At 38.9% G+C, this 19642-nt stretch overlaps 2 protein-coding genes across 5 annotated transcripts; both read right to left on the reverse strand.

The window, feature by feature from the left end:
• Nucleotides 1-218: 218 nt before the first annotated feature.
• On the reverse strand, nucleotides 219-12733 carry smarcd2 (SWI/SNF related BAF chromatin remodeling complex subunit D2). The gene is made up of 13 exons (XM_008436740.2): nucleotides 11997-12733; nucleotides 9979-10172; nucleotides 7948-7990; nucleotides 7732-7854; nucleotides 5733-5852; nucleotides 4942-5037; nucleotides 4391-4492; nucleotides 4134-4295; nucleotides 3679-3776; nucleotides 3382-3517; nucleotides 3175-3297; nucleotides 1747-1848; nucleotides 219-483 (listed from the first exon to the last, which is right to left on the reverse strand). Exons 1-13 carry the CDS (start codon nucleotides 12147-12149, stop codon nucleotides 430-432), a joined length of 1506 nt encoding a protein of 501 aa, XP_008434962.1. The 5' UTR covers nucleotides 12150-12733; the 3' UTR covers nucleotides 219-429.
• Nucleotides 12734-13409: 676 nt separating this feature from the next.
• Nucleotides 13410-19041, reverse strand: atxn7l3b (ataxin 7 like 3b). 4 transcript variants are annotated; one of them, XM_017310970.1, is made up of 9 exons: nucleotides 18839-19041; nucleotides 18427-18657; nucleotides 17069-17201; nucleotides 16180-16351; nucleotides 15909-16009; nucleotides 15799-15821; nucleotides 15607-15652; nucleotides 14570-14662; nucleotides 13410-14387 (listed from the first exon to the last, which is right to left on the reverse strand). In XM_017310970.1, exons 2-9 carry the CDS (start codon nucleotides 18475-18477, stop codon nucleotides 14308-14310), a joined length of 699 nt encoding a protein of 232 aa, XP_017166459.1. In that variant the 5' UTR covers nucleotides 18478-18657; nucleotides 18839-19041; the 3' UTR covers nucleotides 13410-14307. The 4 variants fall into 4 exon arrangements, with proteins under 4 accessions (XP_017166459.1, XP_017166460.1, XP_017166462.1 ...); XM_017310971.1 differs by lacking the exon at nucleotides 18839-19041 and having other exon boundaries at nucleotides 18427-18553; nucleotides 18624-18827; XM_017310973.1 differs by lacking the exon at nucleotides 18839-19041 and having other exon boundaries at nucleotides 14586-14662; nucleotides 18427-18828.
• Between the last annotated feature and the right edge of the window lie 601 nt (nucleotides 19042-19642).

Below are 19642 nucleotides of genomic sequence, written 5' to 3' on the forward strand. Positions count from 1 at the left end.
TGACCACCGTGGGTCGTGCTTTGCCCCCTGCACCACCACAGCACCTCAAATGTTACTTCTCTTTAATATGAGCAAAGACCCCTCTAAAAAATGGTAAAAAAAAAAAAAAAGAAAGGAAATACAGCACCAGCACTTATCGGTTTTCAGAATTGTGTACCATATATAAAATATGTAAAACAAGGCACCATTTCTTTTTTAAAAAGGCTCACAATGACGGACAACGCAAAGCAAATACTTTACTACATAACACATAAATCATCACTTTTGTCCCTCTTTCTTGCTAAGAGAAAAAGGGCCGTGTTGAACATTTTAACCTGCAAGAATGGCTGAACTATTTCCAGTTTCAAATAAGCAATCTTGAATAATCATTCAAGATTGGATGAGCTGACTGAAGCCGGCCAGTGGCTACGAAGACTCCAGAATCCATCTTTAGGTGAGTCGGATGCCCAACACTTGCTCCAACTCCTGCTTCCTCTGCTGCACCTGAAACAAAGACGGTTTAGTGCAAAGATGTCATAAATGATCATAAATGTTCTCAACTGATAAAATCGGTTAAACTGCTGAAATATAAATGACTTCTTCAAATTAAATAATATTGAACATCTTTTCAGTCTATCCAGAATTTCGCAATTGTTTTGATTTTTTTTTTTTCATTAAAAAAGTGTTTGTGGTAGTAATTTAGAAATATTTGCAACTTTTTATTTCTTGCCATATCATTATGGATAATAACTAAACTTTAAGTAAGGTTGAGGCAGCTGTTTGGTAGAAGAAAGAAACCAATCCAATGTTTTTCTCCATTTTTGCAAAAAAATCTGCAATAAACTTACAATCAAGCATTAGCACAAAGAAGTGCGGGGATTTGTTGATTTTGTGTGAATTTCCATAATAACTCAAGAAACTGGAGGGACTCATTTATGCAATTTGGCAGTAAACAGATAAAAACTGCTTTAAATTCCATCCATCCATTTTCTTTACACCCTTGTCCCCCTTAATGGGGTCGGGAGGGTTGCTGGTGCCCATCTCCAGCTAACGTTCCGGGCGAGAGGCGGGGTTCACCCTGGACAGGTCGCCAGTCTGCGCAGGGCAACACAGAGACAGACAGGACAAACAATCATGCACACACACACACACACTCACACATAGGTTTTTTGGTCTGTGTAAATTGCCCCTAACAGTCATGTTTTTGGACTGTGGGAGGAAGCCAGAGTACCCGGAGAAAACCCACGCATGCACAGGGAGAACAYGCAAACTCCATGCAGAAAGACCAGGGTCGGGAATCGAACCCAGAACCTTCTTGCTGCAAGGCAACAGCTCTACCAACTGCACCACTGTGCAGCCCCACTGCTTTAAATTGATTGATAAAATAATATTTATACACACCGTTATCTTGACGATTCTTTTAATGTGTCACTTTAGAGTTGAGAGGGCCACATAAAAAGCTATAGTGGGCCAGATTTGGCCCCCGGGCCTTGAGTTTGACACATGTGGTTTAGAGTATGCAAACAGCAACAAAAAACAATCTGATATTTAACCTGTCACTTTGCTTAGCACTTTAAAATTCAACTCCGCTTATTTATACAGCAACAATTCACAACACTTAGCCATTAGGCACAAGATCAAGATGATACGAACGGGGAGGTTGGTGAATGTTTTTAATAAATGAAATTGAGTCTAAAATAGCATTAAAATTTACATTTAGACTATAAACTTTAACAAACACTAAAAACAGTGATAGTTTGCACTTACTTTGGAATAGACATATCTGCCCACTGCTTCAGGAACCCAGGGTTCCTGGTAGAACTCGGTTCTTCGCTCTTCTTCTGGGTTTCCTGCTACGTCGGTCATCAGCTGGTGGAACAGAAACGCTTCATGAACACAGTGAACCATATTCCAAACCTACAAAAACCTTTAAGCACAAAGCTTGGAACCTGAAAACCTGTTTTTGTGAATAAAGGCAGCACAACTGAAGAGCAGGAAAACAAATGAAATGTAGACAGGTTAAGCCTTTAAAGCCCAAAATTCATAGTTGGTGGGCGAAAGGTTTTACCTCATGACATGTTTTTAGACGTTTTGTTTCAAGTCTGATACTCCTTAGCTGGAGTGTAATTATTTTCTAAACTATGATGAATTTGAGCTGCCTAAGCATACCCTCATTATGGGTTTGGTTGGAAGTTTTGTATATATTGGATAAAGTGTTTTCGCTGACATCACAGTTTGCGTTTCATGAATGCAGGCTGTGTTCCTGTGTGAAGGTTTTCTGTAGTCCTGCTTAAAGAAACAGAGCAGCTGAGCTTTAGATTAATTTAAACCCCGACTTCAGCTTTGAAATGCAATGAACATTAGAAATTCCTGAATAACTGAGCTAAATAATTAATCTACAATAAACGATTTACAAACTGGAGAACTCTCTTTAGTTAGTTTTAATTTGCTTCTTAATCAAGTCTGATGGTAACTGCCAGCACAGGAGATGGCTTTATCTACGTCTAATGTCAGCTAAAATGGAAAAGTTAAATAATTTTAATGTTTTGTATCATTATTTGCAAATAAACCACTTAAAGTAGCTACACTACATTTTTAAACATTCACAGAGGTTCTACTTTAACAAAGTAAAATACTGAGTTATAGTAGTTTTTATTTATAGTTTAGTTTCATTTTGTTGTGACTTTTTGTCAAATTAGTTTTTAGGGCACATTTGCTAGTTTTTAGTAGTTATTAGTTAAATTTTACTTGGTTTTAGTTTAGTTTTTATCAGTTATAGTAGTTTTTATTTTTCCATACTTTGATTAATGTTTTTTGATGTAGAATTCAAAAAGGTCAAAGTATATATATATATATATATATATATATATATATATATATATATATATAGACTCACAGAACAGAACAGAAGATAGAAGATACAATTTTCAAAAAATGTATTCAATCATTGTCGAACCACCAACTGACTGTTCTGTTTAATCCCAACTTTTGCAGACAACTTTAGTGCCACCAGGAGGATTAAGGGCTAATAATAATTTATACCAGTTATACCATTTAACTTCCACGCAGTATATAAAAAACATTTTTAGTTTGTATTAAAATAACCTTCTATAAACACAAGAGATGTTAGATTGACTAACGTCCAATAAAGACTCCTGTGTTGTTAAGATGGTAGAAAAGTTTACACTTATTTACCTTCAGATCTCTGCACTGGGACTTCAACCAGTCCTTGATGAACTCTTGTGGATTATTGCTGAAGCTCAGCATGAAGTCTCTCTCCGTCTTAAGCTGGTTGATGTATTCAATCGTTTCATGGATCTGTAGCAGGCAGCAGAAAGGTTTCACTCTAACAGTTTTATGATAAAGATTAAAACCGTTTKGGGATTACTGTTCAGGTCTGACCTTCATTTCAAGAGCAGCAATTTCCTGTTGGTTGGTGGTGGAGGACAGGAAGCTGTTCATCTGGCCTTTCAGAGGGTCGTCCACCTCCACGTCGATATCATAACAGGCCGTTTTCTTCTGATCGGTGGGRTCCACACTATTTAGAAGAAACACGCAGGTGGAGAGCTGCTGCTAATCAGGGTTTGATTTCAAAGAAAAATCAAGTTCAGACAACAGGACAGCTTTCAGTTGTCCCTCATTTCAGAAGAAATGTATATTAAGACCCAAACAGCGATTGGACAATAACTATTCCTTTACCTGATGATGTGATTGATGATGATGGGGTCGGGGTGGTGCAGCAGGCCTGCTAGTTTCATGGGAATATCAGAGAACTTCATGCGTGGACAGCCRAAGATCTGAGATGTGCCACAATAATCAATCAGTTAAATGCCTCAGAAACGCAAATACATGCAATACATGTGAAAGACAAGACAAGGATAAAACTGAACTTCATGAATGCCAGCTCTAAAACTAAGCTGCGACTTTTGGGCCACAATCCCATGATATAACTTTACAAAAAAACAACACTGAGCATCACCAAAAGAACACTATGCCCAGACCGAGACATGCGGGTGACGGCTCCAAATATCTGCAAGAAAGCTTAAGTTGAGGAGGGGTTTCCTTTTTTGGTATCGCAAGGAGTCAAAATCAACAAATTTTACAAGTTGTAAAAAGGTTGACATCTAAAGCCATCAGAGACTCMGTGGCCGGACCTGTCTGAAGTAGCGGTTGCAGTTGATGTACTCCTTCTCGTGGCTATCCTGCAGCTTGTTGTTCTTGATGTAGAGCCAGAGAGCTTGCATGATGCTGGCCCGAGTCTGCGTGTGAACGCCCAGAAGACGCGCCAAGCGAGGGTCCAGCTTGTACTGYGGGGGCTGAACAGGAGAAATGTTGGCCAAAAGTGAGTCTTGGTTGACAAAAAATATGTTCAACTATGACAAAAAGAGCTGCGGCAGAGATGTTTTGCTACCTGGTGGTCAAGCATGAGCAGAAGAGTGCATTTGACATTCACATCGCCCGGCCTTTTCACCTGGAAACCATCMGTCTCCTGAGTGGTGGGCATTCTGTGCCACTAGGAAAGAAAAACGAACAAAATTCTCTTAAATGATGATAGAATGGGTGTAAATTTGAAATTCTGGGTGAGGAAAACTAGTGGAAACAAACCTGAAAAGACCYGCAGTGAAAGATTGTTTTTACAAAGCACTCAACTTTTAAAAAAAATTATGTAAGATGAACAATTGTTTTAAAAAAACAGTTCAGTAATGCTAATTTACTCTCTCAATTTCACAACTTTATTCTTGTAMTTTTATTATTGTTATTTTCTTASCATAATGAGTAAGTATTTGTAATTACTTRTAAGTACTGAAAGTCATGTAAGCTGGTGTAAATATTGGATATCTGCTGCTTTGGATGTTTAAACACTGTTTAAATGAAGAAAACACAAAGAAACCACTTCTTTYCACTTAATATAAGTTTTTATTGGGATATAAATCCATTTGAAGCTGRATCATCGCTGCGTACCTCTACTAAGTGATTGTCGGGTCCATAAAGCTCCTTATCRAGCTCAATCACCAGACTTTTGAAGAAAGAGGAGAACTTCTTCTTCTGCTTACCAGGCTGGAAAAAAAACAGAAAGAGACAAAGAAAGAGAGAGAGAGAGAGAGAGAGAGAGAGAGAGCAGAAAGACTGTGAAAAGCCAGCACAACACGTTGGCCTCAGTGTTTCCTTACTCTGCAGTGTCAGTCCACAACTGCATTGTTTAGCTCTGACCACATCGGGAGTGAGGAACCAAACTGTTGAGTAGAAAAAGCTGTTGCACCCCCCCAGCCTGCTCGCTGCCCTGTCAAAGCCTGTTTGCTCAACGTGACCCCTCTCACTCCTTCCCTGACATCCCCTTTTCCTTTTTTTCACTTGCGCCATGCGGCGCTCCTACGCATGCCTGAACCAATGAGCAAGAGGGAAAAAATTAACAGAAAGAAAAAAAAAAGATCCATCTTCTGTGGCCCCAGATGACACAATGAGCCGGGCTAGAATTGATGGAGGGAGGGGAGGCATGTCAGCTCTTGGTATGCAACGGCCAGTGGTTTCAATTCCGCGTTTCAACACAGAGTGTGAGCTTGTGTGCGTGTGTGAGAACGTTAGCTGTTGTGGGGTGGGATAGGGGAAAGCTGTAAACGCACATCTGGCTACGCGTTCTGAGCCAAGGACCAACTGCAACTCGCAGGAACACAACAACAGGGAATCAGAAGGCAGCGAGCGAACGTCCAAACAGAAACGAAGAGTCCGGTTCCCCAGCTGCGCCGTCCACTTACTTCCTCCAGGAGTTTGCCTTCCACTCTCAGCTCCCAGGAGGACACTTTCTCAGATTCCTCTCCCTCTGGCTTGCTGGGAGTGTAAGTGTTGGAAATGTAGATGCGAAGCTTGCGCTTTTGCTGCGTCAAGAGGAGAAAGAAGAAGAAGGGAAAAAAAAGGAAAAAAAAAAAAGGCTGTAAATTCAGGCCGGCGTAACGGCTCCGACGCAACAGCTGTTTATTAAAACCTGTTTCAGATAAATGGCAGCTTCTACGCACGCTGGCATGAGTCAAAAAAGCCTTAAAATAAAGAGCTTTCCAAGTCTTAAATGGAGAAATGCAGGAAAAATCCAACATAGGAGAAAAAAGAAGTTCTTTAACAAAACAATACGAAGTKCAGCTTTAGAATTAGGGACATTTATCGCATCATTCATCATGATAAATTGATTATTTTTACGATAAATTCCAATTCATGATGCTTAAAAACCCCGAAAGCTGCTCTTGTTGTCAGGACTGACGATGTTTGCTCAATAAAAGCATAAATAAATAAGTATCCAAATGAAAAACATTACAACTGGGATTGTTTTTAAAAGCATTATTTATATTTGTAGAGTTGTGAATGCATACAATTACCTCAAAAAGATGTATTAAAATAGTTCTTATCGTCAGTTTTATCTTCTGTAGYGTTTCACAAGGTTGGAGCAGAAAGAGAGGAATCTTTTAACACTTCTCTCCAGACTCAYTAGTTTTTCCATTTGTTCTCTTCTCAGCTCATCGTACAGGTTTTCTATCAGATTTAGACATGATGACTGAGAGGTGAATGACTCGTTTTTGTGTCTGCCAAACCATTTTAACCATATTTGTGGACAGTTTTCTATTAAAGAAYCCAATTATGACTAGTTYATTGGTTTAGTGGTGCCAGGTTTTTATTTAAAACATCCATGAAGCTATGAAGTCTTTGGGGAAAGAAACGGATCCACAGCATAACATCATGTCAGCTCAAATTTAGACTTCAGGGAAACAGAAAATCATTGATTATTTCATCAAGAGTTTCTAGAAACTCTGATCAACTTTTWAAAAAAAACTAATTGGCATTTTACCAGAAATGTTATGTAGAGACGACGCTTTAGAGTATGAATAATCACGTTTAGATTTGAAAGTTTATTATGATCAAAGTTTATTTTTTTACTAATAATCTTCTATAGATTGAAAGGCCATAAAGTCCAGGAGCCATGAATCATTGGAGGTTCTCTCAGCTGCTTGATCGCAACACTTCCAGGTGATAGACTGAGCCGAATCAGAATATATCAGTTTTTTTCTTAGATTATATTAAGCATGCCGCTCTTGGTTGAATCTAAGCAGGAAATTCATCCATATTTATGCATCAAGTCCTTCTTTTGCATAATCAATAATCCAGTGATCCAAAGAAACCATGCATGCTTTCAAGAGGTTTTATGATTTGGATCATAGCCTCTAATGTGCTTTTTTTCTCTACACATTAATCTCGGTATCATTTCACAAATAATTACTGTAAAATCTAGGCTGTTCTTTTAATTCTAGACTAAATGAATCGTTTGCAACTTGAGATAAACTAAGGATTTGTTCCTGTGAACTCTTTTCTAAATGCCACTTCATGGAAAGTTTTCATCTCATTGCTGAATTCGGGACAGATGTTTCTTTGAGAAAAAAAAAAAAGGTCCGCTGTTGTTGCCGGTGGACAGCCAGAGTTTTCACACTGCAGAGTTTATTCTCAGAATGGATCAAAGATCTTTCCGTAACCTAACAGTGATCTCTTTCACTTTCATTCAAAGCCCTTTGAACCACGTTGGTCAACAACAACAAATTTGAATCAACCGAAGATCTGTTATGCAAATAAACTGACAAAGAAATGCACATCCGGAATATTTCTAATAATCTTTGATTCTCAGACAAAAACAAGCCCAGCAGCTCTTCTTAACTCGAGTTTCTGCTGCTTGAAAAGCCTGAAATCCACAAAAATAAGTGAATGAAGAGGAGATACCATGATCGGCTTCTTGATGGCCTCCTGAATCTCCATGCGTTTCCGAGCAATGGTCTGATCCAGCTTCCTTTCAAAGGCCAGAAGATCCATGTAGGCCTGAGACTCGGGGACCAGGTCTCGAATCTAAAGGCCGAGAAAAAGGCGAGTTTTTGTGAGCTCTAGTCATCTTTGATGGGCTGTTTTTACTTATGACTGTTGGGTCAAACGTATACCTACCCTTTGAGGAAGAACCTTGTCAGCCATTTTGCGCCTTTTTGCTCTAAAACGACCAGAAAAGCAACAGTGAGCTCACTAACTGGCAGGAAACAAGCCCTTCTATGTTGCATCTGATCACTCTTTGGTTAACCAATTTCTCAGGAACTCGGTAAAAGACCATATTTGATTATCAAATACTGGGGAATAACTTCACAGTGCAATCACACGATCACAGCCAACTTTAGCTCTTTATTAAATCTTCCTGAGGTTTCGACTGTTCATTTGCTGCTCAACACACAAGAGCTGATCTGTTCTTTTAATCTAATTATACAGTAACTCCCTCCCCTTTCATTCAGGACGGTGCTTTAAGCACTTTGGCGTTCCTTAATAAACATTACTGTGTTGCTAAATAAACCCCAGAGCGCAGCAGATTCATTAAAGCCGATGCTGTAAATGTCGTTTCACGTTGCGGTACAGCRCTTTCATAAGCGTGGCGTCACCAAGCGGTTTGAAGTCAAAAATAGTCTCTTGTGTCTGTTGCTTTGAAAGCCAAAGGCCAGTCATGAGACACTGGGCTCTTCGTGTCACTGGGAGTTTTAACACTGCAGCCACTTTCAGGGATTTTCTTAAGGATCACGACTTTAAGGAAACACACACAAAAAAAAAAAAAATCAAAAATAAAACATTTTGATGATCAGAATCGTAACCGATTTCTGAATGGTAGGTCAAAAACTAAGAATCCGATCTTTTTTTCTGATCAGTGAATGCACCAAAACTAAGCCAAGTCACTGACAGCAGCAACCTTCAGTGTAGAAGTTACTACTGAGGAAAGAACATCCAAAGTTAGCGAGATGTTTTTAATTTACTACCAAAATCGAAGAGTTGGACATCAGGAAGCTTAACGTAAAGTATAAGTCTATAAACTCTCCAGCAAATACACACAAACTGATCTTTGCAGTTATTAGTACTAACCGCACTAACTGTGCTAATAGTGCTCAATGCAAAAACAAAGCGCTAACATTTAAAACGGCACTTTGTAATCGATTTTTTTAAAATCTGTTTACCTGCAGAGCGGTGTAATACCAACTGCTCTCTCTGTCATGCACACAAAACATTTAAATAGGTGAAAATTGACTATGACTGAGAGACTCCTTATGGCTTTATAGTTTTAAAAAGTTAGTGGAGGAATCATAGCAGTAAGTCAGCTTTTGTTGTAGAAAATAATTAACATATTTTAACATGGAGCTTCTACAGTTTTCAATCTACAAAAAAATGTAATGAGTAACTGTCTTGGAAAAGAGAAATGCAGATATTCTGTAAATCTTTTTTACCACTGCATCCTGACTTAAGGGATTTCACTTTGTAGGTTTTCAGKCATACAGAGAGAAACAGCACTGCAGAGCTGAAACGATTAATCGCGAACGATTATTGAAATAATCATCACCTTTAGTACTCGTGAATGATCGGGAGTATAGAGATTCAAAAAGAGACCATTTGCTGAAAAAACATTCAGCAGTAACTAAGCCAAAACTGTACAAAATATATTTTGAATTTAAGATAAAAATACTTTTGTCTGCAAATATGTTCAACCCAAAACTCTCTGAGTGGCAGATTTAGCTTCACTTGGTTCAAATTCACTAAGGGAATGCTATATTATTGTATTTTGGGGAATAAAATTTTCAAAAAGGAATTTGTTTATTTGCCTCTGCTAATGTTTTTTCTAATATTGTATATAAAAAAGCTTTTTYGATTTTTGTTTTAAAATCGATCAACAGAATAATCAATTAACATCCTTGTCCTATCTTATGGAAATGTTATTTTTATGACAGAACCTCGAAACATAAAAAAATTAAGTATCTTGATGTTATTGATACTCCTTTAAAAGAAGTCGTAATCCGCTAAAATCCAAATCAAACCCTTACAAAAGTGATCAAATAACAGCTACAATACTCCTGATTGTTTTAATTTCTACATATTACAGAAAAAAAAATCATTTCAATTATATTACTTAATTTACAAATTATGCAGCTGAACTTGTTTTGCATAACTTACCCTCTTCTTGGGCCTCCCAGCGCCTCCTGCTGCTGCTGATGCTGCTGAAGGAAGCGCTTCCTTGAGGCGTCCATGCCAGGATGGCCCATGCCTGGACGCATCGGAATGCTGCCACCGCCGTACGAAGGGCCTGGCATCTGACCCCCCATGGATCCTATGAGGCCCCCCAATCTGCTAGGGGGCATCCCAGATCGCTGGAGTGAATAAAAAAAAAGAGGGAGATTGACAAATGAAAGTATTGCTAAGTTAATGGTATAAAACTACAGATCTGTGCAAAAAAAACATAAAATAGGTCAAACACAAAATGWATAAAACATAAAATAACAGCAGCATAAGAGTTTTAACAGCCTGAGGCAAAAAGCTAAAGCACTTTGCTGGTTCTGCAACTGTATTAACCCTTCAGAGCTCCGCTCACTATCCTCTGCAAGACTATTTTTTCTGCCGTACCGCAGTCAGAGTACAACCATGATTTCAAGTTTATCGTAAATAGCAAGACATTTTGGCCATCTAAACCCTCTCTTCTGTTCGGAAAAAGTTAATATTTCTAATGTTGAGTGATTTCTATTAAATTTAATCCAATATTCCCCTTCAGCAGGGCTGCAGCGGGCCAAAAGAAAAGCGTAGGAATGATAGCTTTAGTTACTTGGTTGGTCTTCAAACTCCTTAAAACCCATTGTGACTTGTCCCCAAATCACAGCACCATCTTTTATCATAAGTTTCGACGATAAATAAAAGTGTCAAAGTGTGATTTCCTCTGTTTGATACAATGGTGTGGTATTGAAGATTCCAGTTTTCATTTCTGACAAAAGACATGTGGAAACCCAAGTGTTGATCAGTGCTAGAATCAAGAAAAAAACTTCTCTGGGAGTTTAATGGTTGAGGGTCTTAACCCAAACTAGACATGGTTTAATTGGGGTTTTAAAAAAGACAAAAAACTGAAAAAAAAGTCTCTAATGACATAAAGTAGAAAGTAGCAGAGTGACGAGATTTTAAGGGGTTCAGAATATTTGCAGTCTTGGAAAATTGACAGTTTTGTGCATGGAAATTAAAGGAAATACAATTATCAGTCATTAAAACTACAGTTCACAAACAATTAGCAAAATAACTGAATGCAGGTTGGCTAAAATGGTTGAAAAAAATTCCCAAAACTATAAGTTGGTTCAATTTAAAACTACTACTTTATGTAAAAGTTGTTTATTCCCTATTTTACTAACTAYGTGTATTCATAAAAAAAACTTCTAAATTATGCCTTAAGATTAAACTTTAACTGAGGTCAAAAAAGCTGTTGCTTATCTGCATCAAACTAAATTAACTAAATTCGGTTACACGTTTTTTGTTTCAAATATTTCAGCAAATACAGTTGTATTGTGAAAAACAAAAATATGAATGGTGGATGTATATATATTCTGGACGGATGTTATTTTCAGGTTTTAAGCTGAAATGTAATGAGAAAGTGTAGAACATGCGTCTTTATCTGATCTCAAGAAAACAACTGAAGCCCTGCATGTTTTAACTGCCAAAAGAGATGGCTGCTGTGTTTGTGCATGCCAGTTTCAACAATATGAACCTGCAGATGGTAGAAGTGGGATAATATATGCAGGCTTGCCCTGGGGGCAGATGGTGGTGATGATAAACTTATTTTCACTAACTGACAGGATGCTAAGGGCAACCACGTGACTTTCTCCTTCATACCTGAACAACACACATTTATTGTATAATTTTTTAAATATTTAATTATACGCAAAGCATCTTAAATTTCAGTAGAAAAAATAAAGTTACAGCAAAGAGTTGTGGCAATTTAACAGATGACAGGAAAGTAGTGTAGAGGTCTTTCAAAGGCGGAAGTGCCATCAACAATGTGGAATTTTAACACATCGAAAATTAATTATATACTTCTATAACTTTGTATTAAATTCAGAGTTTAATACAAAGCAACTCAAATTATAAATCTTAAGAAAAAAAACTGACTTGATTCACTAAGTAAATGGCGGTTAAATATAAAAAAAGGAAGTTCAAACCTGGTGGTATTGGGGAGTGCTGGTCATGCTCCGGGGGTAACCCGCGGGAGGCTGCGGCATCCCAGGCATCCTCATGCCCGCGATATGGCCAACATTCATGGGGCTCACAGTCGGATTCATCTGGGGAGCCGGGAAGCCCCCTCTTGATGCCATCTTCTGGATCCACAAGTGGTTTAAAAAAAATAAAAGTGACGGAAACTCAAGGAGGTTTTGAATGTGTAAATAAAAGCCCGGAAGGTTTTTTTAAAAAGAAGCGCTCAACGTAAGAGAGCCTTCCGCCTTCCTCCGCGGTGTTGCGGCTGCTTTGACAGCAAACACACTGTCAACGAAAAGCTAGCCGATGTTAGCTCGTTTCCGACCGTTTCGAGTTCCGGGTTTGTTTGTTTTTTTGCGTCTGTAAAGCCCCCTCACTTCCTCACTCACCAACTCAGGGCTGACTGTTTTTCCTCACCTCCCGCCTGTGTTTGCCCTCCTGAACATGCCCAACTTACACCGACTTGACTGCCTCACCAGGCGCCCTCTCCAAAGCGCCTGACTTCAGACAAATTCAGAGTCCTAAAGCCAAATCAACTGCTCGGTCTGAGCACTGCCCACACACGAGACACCGGCGGTGCCTTCAAGTGCCGTCGGAAATATCGAATGTTGTCAGGCTTTCCGCACAGTTCCAATTTTTGTTAACGTCTTCGCCTTTTTTCAATACAAAAATGCTTCAACTTATTCTTTCAAAGTAAACATACCTATTTTTCAAAAATAATGAACGGGGGAAACAATTAGAATTAGTTAATTTCTATTAGCTAAATGCCTCAATAATGAGAGAAATAATTTACTTATTACTATTATCTTTAAAAACGAAAGTTATTTCCGCTGCATTGACCTTTTAAGCCATCAGTCAAAACGTTTTGGGTGCTCACAATACTTTTGGTTGAACTCTGGCTTATTTCTCCTGACAGAACCCATCTTGCTGGATTTACATTTCAGACAATGAAACAAACAACAGATATGCGAGAAACTTCTCAAAAGCTTCAAACAGCTGGATTTATACTGAAATAAAATTACCCACAGGTGCTTTCTATTTACTAAAATGCCAGACTTCTGAAGGTACTTTGCTAGATTTTATTTATGGGTAAATGGGGCTTAGTGCATATGTTTTCTACAGCTGAAAGTGTAGGTATGACTGAGCGAACTGGTTAAGAAAAACGTCATTCTTTTGAGGGGGAAAACGAAAACCAACCAATGAACCAATTACTTAATTTATACAAAACCAAAGTAGTCACTGTGTGAGGAAAACTACTGCATTATGTTGAGTTTATTAGACTTCCACTATGGAGTGAGTCATTTTAAATTAAGATCGGGTCGAGTTGGTGATGGCTGCCCCCTGTTGGTCAGTTCTTTTTAGTCAAGCAAGCAGAATCCTTCCGACTGGTAACAAATCATTTATTATGCTAGACAGATGAAAACAAAACCGAGCCATGACAGCAGCAATTCGACTATTAGAATATTTACACTATCGCATCACACCTAGGACAAATGTGACCCTTTACAATGTAAACATGATACAAAGACATATTTGAATGCTAGAAAACAAGCTGAGTCTATCCACCGAAAGAGAACCCAAAAGAAACCTGCTTTCTGCAGGCAACCTGCAGCCTGCGTGCAAAATCAGATGTTCATTCACTGAACATTTCAAAACCAGTTTCCTTAGGCGAGCACCAAACAGAGCTGCTCACGCCGTGAACTGGAAAACTACAACCCCGACAGTCAATGTGGAAACAAAAGACAAACCATTTCCAATGATTGTCTTTGACATTAGTTCTCAAATAGATTTTCTTTTTAAAAAAAAAAACAAAAAACAAAATGAGGAGACGTCAGCTCACCTACTGCCTGATCTTTTCTGTCTTATGAAATAAAATACTGTGTGCAGACTGTTGCACCAAACGCGGCCGTCTTCGCTTTAGCCTCTGGATCATTTCCAGACTTATTCTGTGCAGAAAAATTATACATGATGATATTCACTATTCAGGACAAAAAAACCAAATATATATATATATATATAATTAAACAAATGAGGAAAACATTGTTTGGTTCAGTGATTCTGTGATTAAAACGAAAACAAATCCATCAAGAACAAAGTGGGAGGTTCAGGATTGCTTCTGCAGAGCAGCAGACACCACGAATGTCACCGATAACATCAACGCCAACGTCCGCCGGTTCGACAAGGTAAAGAACCGAAGGGCTCCTGCTCTCCCTCGCGTTCTCCGCCTGTGCGTGTTCATCTACACAGTTCAAGAAGGTGTGTTTGTGGCCAAGTGCGTTACTGAGAGAAAGCCTCGTCTTTCATCAGCATGCGGGGACTCTCCTGGTTTTCCATCCGCCGTCGAGGACCCATCATGCCTGTGCAGAAACAAAAAGCAAGGGGTCACTCCTAACACACACACTGTGAACTCTTAAGATTTCATCAATATGCACAAACTCTTTTCTAATACGGGATATTTGGAGWGGAAAAATAAATAAAGCAAAAAGACAAAACAGATCCTACATGGTCAGTCAGCTACAAAACCATATGAAAGGTTTACCCTTGTCCATACCCACAGGCCTTGAAGAGGCAATGTACGAGTCTTTGGGCGGCGCATGAGCTTCATTGTCTTGATTGGTTTTACTGGCTGTACCTGGGAAAAGGCGGATAAAAGGCATTTTGTTAAAACATTCTGCTGCAACACATTTTTCAGGTCAAAATGTCAGACCTCTGCAGAATCTAATGTTCATGTTTCTTTGCCCTTCTTAAGATATCAGACCAATGTAAGAAAAAAGGTGCAGATGTTTCTGCAGCGGTCAGAGGAAAATGTAGACTTTCAAGGAATGGACAGATGGAAAGATGGAGTGACTAACAGATGGATAGATAGATGGTTAATGGAATGGTAATAAGAAAGATGGATGGACGGACAAAAAATGACTGGAAAGAAGGAGAAATGGAAGAATGGACAGACATAAATGGATGGATGGATAAATAAGTGGACTGATGAATAGACTTAATATAACTTTTAGAGAATCAGAATAGAAAATATGATCTTGAAATCTTATTTCTTCCACACATGATTTCTATTTCCATTCTTAGCAAAATCTGAACAAAACAAAAAGTAAATRCTTTTCCACATAACAGGAAGGAACCCTGTTTTATTATTGCTATGTTCTACTTTTTATTTCCMATTTCATTTCATTTTGTCACAATAGGAACCTCCTTTACCTTTATTTTTACTCTCTATTTTATATTTGGGCATAAAAATCACACTTACAGGTTTCCATTTCCTAAGTTGTTAATAGTGTATAAATTCTGAAGCCTTCCATACAAACCGTTTCCATATCTTAAAGATATGTTCAAAATTTCACCTACAATCAATGATGCTTTCCTCAAAATATTAAACTCTAAATTAGTTTTTCCCCCCAATTATTTTTTATTGCTTTGTTTAGTYGTTTTCTGTTTTTAAAGGAAAATTTGATGTACTCTAATCACATGTGATTTCCTATTTTTACTGCAATCTACATTTTCAAACAGACCTGATGGAATTTCACATGAGTTATCTTTGTAAATAATAATAAAGATATGTTTACTTACTGCTTTTATGCTTGAATGATTTGGATCTTCTTGGTGAATTTGGATTCTGAGGAGCAAAAAATAAAAAAAGAAGAAAAAATAGAGCTACTATTTGGTTTGGGTTAAGAAGTCAGGACAAAAATTCTGAACACTTTCATGAATAAAACAGATGATAAAAATATATACGTATATTTAAGGGTAAAATAAAAGCACCTTATCCGACTTTCTTTTCTTTGCTGTAAAATAAARAAACAGATAAGGAAAAACAGAAAATCTGCAGTGAATCAGTTTTTGAGGATCGTGAAGAAAGTCCAAAGCTTCACCTTTCTTTTCTGCCCCGTAGGACCAGTCGTTATCGTTGACGTCGTCGTTATCTTCTTGGTCACTCTCCGACTTGTTGTTGGTGTTGTTGCCAGTAACTATTCTGTAAAACGGCGAGACACGACAGCATTACTCATGAGAAATAACCCAAAACAGATTCCAGAAAGAAACCATGAAGCCAATTCTGATTGGGCGAACCAATCAGATTCACAGATKGAATCGGAGATAAACACAACGTGAACATCTGAGATGATGCTGGTCTGCACTTTGAACCTGCGGTTAGCTATGCGGCTGCTGTTGCGTCCCATCCCGAGGCATTTCTCCAGGTGCGGCGCGAAGCGAGACGCCGCAATGCTCCGGTTGCAGTTGGGACAAACACACTCTTTGTTTTTCCACTGGTTGTACACTTGGCCGAACACGTCCAGTCCAGGCTGGTCCACAATTTCTGGAAGGGAAATCAAGAACCGTGAATAAAAAGCTGTCATTAAATCTCAAACTAAATACTTTAGGGAAAATTCTGCATTTAATYAGAGAACATTTAGTCAGTGAGGAAAAGAAAAATAATGTAGATTTTCAAAATTAATCACAGTTTTCACAATTTCTGGCAACAATAAATCTAAAACTCTTGAGTTGTAAACAATCAATTCCTAACATGGATCCTCGTTCAACCATGATTGTTCCTGTAGTTTTAAACAGTTTCATTATTGCTCTGACTTCAGATAATAGTAAATTATATAGATTGRGACACATCTGTATTACACGAGGGATATGTTTTCTCGTCATTCCTATTATAAACAACTGAGAAGAGAAATATTAATATTTTTACCCCAGATAAACAGAAAAGTATGGGTGCCAAAATAAATGTTTCTAGATACATTTCTAGTGAACAATTGTTCTTTAATGCAGCATTTCTTTACACTGAATAAATTATTTTAAATAAAACTTGGATTTTATTTATCAGCAGGAGATTATATTGGAGAACTGATTCATTTATTGTAGGGTTTTTAGACATCTTTAACAGAATCAACACAAGTTTGTATGCATCTGTGTATTAGTTATTATCCGCATGTACGCTTGTTTGACAAACTCAGATTTTGGTGTTTTGCTTTTATTCAGTGATGCAATATAATCTTTTTTGCAAGGTCAGACAGATTGTGCTCACCAAAGTCCCTCATGCTTTCTTGGTCCGTGTCATCCAGGAAGAAGTAGCCCTGCTTCACAGCCCGGTGGACCTCAAAGCAAAGACCCAGACATGCGTCCTCCACCAGGTCAGACAGGATGTCCTGAGCCATTGCCTGCCGGGGACGACATGCGGTACATTTCTGTGGCTTGGCTGAGGTGAAAAAGTCTTAAACCCTTCAAAATAAATTCTGTTTTTGCTTCTTTTTTTTTTTTTTCTAAAGCCCACTTGCAAGTTTGAGATTTAACCAAGTCAGACAAAAAATTACMTAACTACAAAAAAAACTAAAACATTTCTGATTCCATTAATTAAGGGTTAAACCATTTTTTAAACCAACTCTATGAAAACATTTGTTTCCATCTAGTGTCGCATACATTTTTCTGAATATGGTTAAGGTCTGAACTCTGGTGGAAATGAAGTCTCATGCTCAAGGAAACCGCTCAGTCACAATTTGAGCTCAACATCATCCTGGAATATCCCCGTTCATCAGGGAATTAGTATAATCAGGTAATCAGATGATCTCAAGATGCTGCTGAACTTGGACGTGACAAGTTGCAGCAGATAATAGTGCTTCCTCCACAGGCTGCTACAGTAGGCACAAAGCATGATGGGAGCATAAATTCATCTGCCTCTCTTCTTACCCTGAAGTCCCCGTCGCTCAGGAAGAGGGTAAATCTGGACCCATCAGTGCACATGACCTTCTTCCATCACTCTAGAGTTCAATCTTTTTGCTCCTTTGCAGGCTGAAGCATTTTCCTCCAGCTACCCTCGCTGACTCAACAACTTTTCAGTCTAAATTATTTGAGTTTTCTTCACATTGAGGTGTGAAAATACTCCTAGTTTCATTATTAAACATAATCCTAGCTTAGTTTTTCTTCGATTTGATCTCACCAAACTTTCCAGGGATCACTCAGGATTTTTTTTTTCTGACCACATTTCTTCTTCAAAGATGATGGTGACGATTCCCCTCTTTTGCTACAGTTTTTAACAAGTTGGACAGTTCTCAACACAATTTTAGTACTTTCCTTCAAGGTTTTCTCTGCTTGATGTCAGGGATTTTACTCTTCTTAATCAACCACAGGAGGCCTTTTCAAGATCCAACAAGAGACTTGCACTCTTTTGCTTTTTTCGGGGAGGTGGGGGGGGGTATAAGACAGTGTATAGTACCATAGTTTGGGTGGGTATTTCTTTTTAAATCATGAATGAAATCATCATTTGAAAATGTTACTTTTTGCATTTTCACAGGTTTGGTCTGATATTAAAACGTCTTTGATGACACCTGTTTACAACAATGCGTGTCTGCTTGTTGCTGCTTTCCACCATCATCACCACCACCGTACCTCCAGCTTGCTGTTGTCCAGGCTGGACACCGAAAGCTCCTCCATTTTCATTTGCCAGATCTACCAGATGAGCAGACGTTGCTGTGTTCATGCTGTAGCGCAGCAAGCATCGGCCAGAGCTGGGCTGCTGCAGGAGGGAAGCACAGTTAGCAGCACAGATGCCAGTCGGTCACCGAGAAAGGGATGCAGGTACTCACAACGGAGCAGAGGGCTGCTTCCCGCACTCACAGCCTGAGAACAAGCACACAGACACAAAACACGAAAAGGAAAGTCAGCGGAGTCCACAACACGGCGCGAGTCCTCGACACTTCCCAGCTGCCCCGAGCTTTGCCATTCAATGAAAGGAGCTTAGCTTGAAGCTGGAGGAAAACAAAGAGCGCGGCTATGAATAGGCTGGAGGTAGTGAAAATACCAGGAGGTAACGGGAGAGGCGGCGTCCTGCGTCAACAGCTAATATGGCTACAACACAGAAGATGTACACGAGCGGCTGCAATTATAACAGCGATAAAAATATATATATATTTAATTGTTTCGCAGTTGGAGGAACATCCAACAGCAGCTAGGCTGCTCGTCCCTGAAGCCAGCACTGCTGCTGCTGCAGTGCGGCTGTGCGCCTCCCCGCTCCCTGGAAGAACCRCCGGAAGCCAAAATTCCGGTTCTCAACCCCCAAATATCGCCTTCCCGGCGGGGAATATCGCAACCGCGGTCCCAGCAAAACCTTAATTGAGTTTATTTACCTATTTCGACAGGCATCCATCTTTACTAAGCGATCAGGCAGAAACAATCACACTCTGCACGAGTTCCACCGATGGCCTCCTGTGCCGCAGATTACCCGGCTGCTTTCACTTTGTTCGTCAATTCTGCTCATTTGAAACACCACCAGAAATAAAAAGCGATGCAACTAACAAAATTRTTACTTTTCTTTCATTTACAAGATGAACTATTAAGCAGTTTAATGAAAAACCTAACTAAAATTATGCGTACTTTWATATGCACCCGTCTCAGGCAGAAGCAATCGATCTCCTCAGGAGTCACAGCTGAGCCTCTTGAGCTGCACTGATTYCCRGCGCATCCACCGTCTGTTGCCACTTTGATCAAATCCACCTTTTAACAATTTAATGACCATTGATTAATTTAATGCATTTTAATTACGACACACTTAAAAATATAGTTTATTTATAGAGAAATATAATAGCTCAACCACCTTCTGTCATGG

This window comes from Poecilia reticulata, linkage group LG19 (assembly GCF_000633615.1).
Source record: "Poecilia reticulata strain Guanapo linkage group LG19, Guppy_female_1.0+MT, whole genome shotgun sequence".
Lineage (NCBI taxonomy): Eukaryota > Metazoa > Chordata > Actinopteri > Cyprinodontiformes > Poeciliidae > Poecilia > Poecilia reticulata.

Excerpts from the sequence above, each read along its gene's own strand:
- atxn7l3b (XM_017310970.1), bottom strand. The coding sequence starts at position 18,477 with ATGAAAATGGAGGAGCTTTCGGTGTCCAGCCTGGACAACAGCAAGCTG. Across the intron at positions 17,202-18,426 it reads TGGACAACAGCAAGCTGGAG|GCAATGGCTCAGGACATCCT; the intron begins GTACGGTGGTGG and ends CGTCCCCGGCAG. Across the intron at positions 14,388-14,569 it reads GCCTGTGGGTATGGACAAGG|GCATGATGGGTCCTCGACGG; the intron begins GTAAACCTTTCA and ends GTTTCTGCACAG.